The sequence below is a fragment of the Humulus lupulus genome, chromosome 2, assembly GCF_963169125.1.
Source record: "Humulus lupulus chromosome 2, drHumLupu1.1, whole genome shotgun sequence".
Taxonomy (NCBI): Eukaryota; Viridiplantae; Streptophyta; class Magnoliopsida; order Rosales; family Cannabaceae; genus Humulus; species Humulus lupulus.
This window is the reverse complement of record NC_084794.1, coordinates 214,260,094-214,262,356: the sequence shown is the minus strand read 5'-3', so window position 1 is coordinate 214,262,356 and position 2,263 is coordinate 214,260,094. Positions and strand designations below refer to the sequence as shown.

Below are 2,263 nucleotides of genomic sequence, written 5' to 3'. Positions count from 1 at the left end.
TACTGCTACTACTGCTACTGGTACTGCTGTTACTGCTTCTGCTACCACTACTACTACTACTGCAACTGCTACTACTACTACTACTACTTCTACTTCTACTACCGCTGTTACTAATATTACTACAACTACTGCTACTACTACCGCTACTACTACTGCTACTACTTCTACTGGTACTACTGCTACTACAACTACTTCTACTTCTACTTCTACTACTGCTACTACTACTGCTAGTACTACTACTACCACTGCTGGTACTACTGCTACTGCTGCAATTGCTCCTACTGATACTGCTACCACTGCTACTACTACTACTAATACTACTACTACTACTACTGCTACTGCTGCTGCTGCTATTATTCCTACTGATACTACTACTGCTACTGCTGCAGCTACTGCTGCTAGTGCTAGTGCTAGTGCTACTGCTGCTGCTGTTGGTACTGCTGCTACTCCTATTACTGCTACTGGTACTGTTGTTGCTGCTACTGCTACCACTACTACTACTACTGCAACTGCTACTACTACTACTACTTCTACTACCACTGCTACTAATATTACTACAACTACTGCTACTACTACTGCGACTACTACTACTGCTACTATTGCTACTACTAATACTTCTACTACTACTTCTGCTACTACTACTACTACTGCTACTACTGCTGCTACTACTACTGCTCCTGCTGCTATTGCTACTGCTGCTATTGCTACTGCTGCTATTGCTACTACTGCTGCTGATACTACTACTACTTCTTTTACTGCTACTGCTACTGCAACTTCTGCTACTGCTGCTATTGCTACTACTGCTGCTGCTACTACTACTACTTCTTTTACTGCTACTGCTACTGCAACTTCTGCTACTGCTGTTACTGCTACTACTGCTGCTGCTGCTGCTACTGCTGCTTCTACTGCTGGTGCTACTACTACTGCTACTACTGCTGCTACTACTAATGCTACTACTGCTACTGCTACTGCTACTGTTGCTACTACTGCAACTACTGTTACTACTACTGCTGCTACTACTCCTACTGCTGCAACTGTTACTGCTACTGCTACTGCTACTACTGCTGCTACTGCTACTGCTACTGCTGCTACTACTGCTACTGCTGCAATTGCTCCTACTGATACTGCTACTACTACTACTAATACTACTACTACTACTACTACTTCTGCTACTACTACCGCTGCTACTACTACTACTACTACTACTGCTACTGCTGCTACTGCTACTGCTATTCCTACTGCTACTGCTACTCCTACTCTTACCGCTACTACTACTACTGCTACTGCTGCTGCTGCTGCGGCTGCGGCTACTACTACTGCTGCTATCACTACTACCGCGCCCGCTACTACTACTACTACTACTATTATTGTCGCTACTACCACTACTACTGTCGCTACTGCTACTACTGCTACTGCTACTGCTCCTACGTCTACTACTACTACTGCTACTGCTTTTGCTACTGCTGCTACTGCGGCTACTACTGCTACAACTGTTACTGCTGCTACTACTACTACTGCTACTGCTGCTTCTGCAGTTACTGCTACTACTGCTACTATTGCCACTTCTACTACTACTACTACTACTACTACTACTACTACTACTACTACTACTACTACTACTACTACTACTACTACTACTACTACTACTACTACTACTACTACTACTACTACTGCTGCTACTACTTCTACCGCTACTACTGCTACTACCGCTACTACCGCGCCCGCTACTACTACTACTACTATTACTACTACAACTACTACTACTACTGCTACTACTACTACTACTACTACTACTACTACTACTACTACTACTACTACTACTACTACTGCCGCTACTAGCACTACTATTGCTACTACTGCTACTATTGCTACTACTACTGCTACTGTAACGCCCTACTACCTTGGAGCCGTTTCTAAGTGAGGTTAAAATGTGCTATCAACTCGCTCAACGAAATTTTTAAAACAAAAGTGTTATTAAGTGAAAGTCTAGGCTGTAATCTTTAAAAAGTTCTTTATTTCATTAAAAGTTCAAGAGTTTAACATTCGGGATCCCATAATTCAGTTTATAAAATATTTTCAAGTCAAAACAATTCTATAAGTAATTAACCATCAAAAATAGGGTTTGTACAACCATTTCTAAAAAATATTCCCAACCAAAGCAGTCGGGCAGGCCGAACATGTACGCGTCGCCCCCACGCTCTCCGTACTCATGGCTGGTTGACTTTCTCTTTGCCCTTTCCTGCAACACAGAGCACCCGTGAGC

The 2,263-nt window shown here is 42.9% G+C and overlaps 1 protein-coding gene across 1 annotated transcript; it reads right to left on the bottom strand.

Annotated features, from left to right (window-relative positions):
- Positions 1-214: 214 nt before the first annotated feature.
- LOC133816519 (uncharacterized) lies at positions 215-799 on the bottom strand (the record flags this gene model as incomplete). Its single annotated transcript, XM_062248973.1, has 1 exon — positions 215-799. A coding segment is annotated over one exon (585 nt), but the record flags the coding sequence as incomplete, so codon positions are not given.
- Between the last annotated feature and the right edge of the window lie 1,464 nt (positions 800-2,263).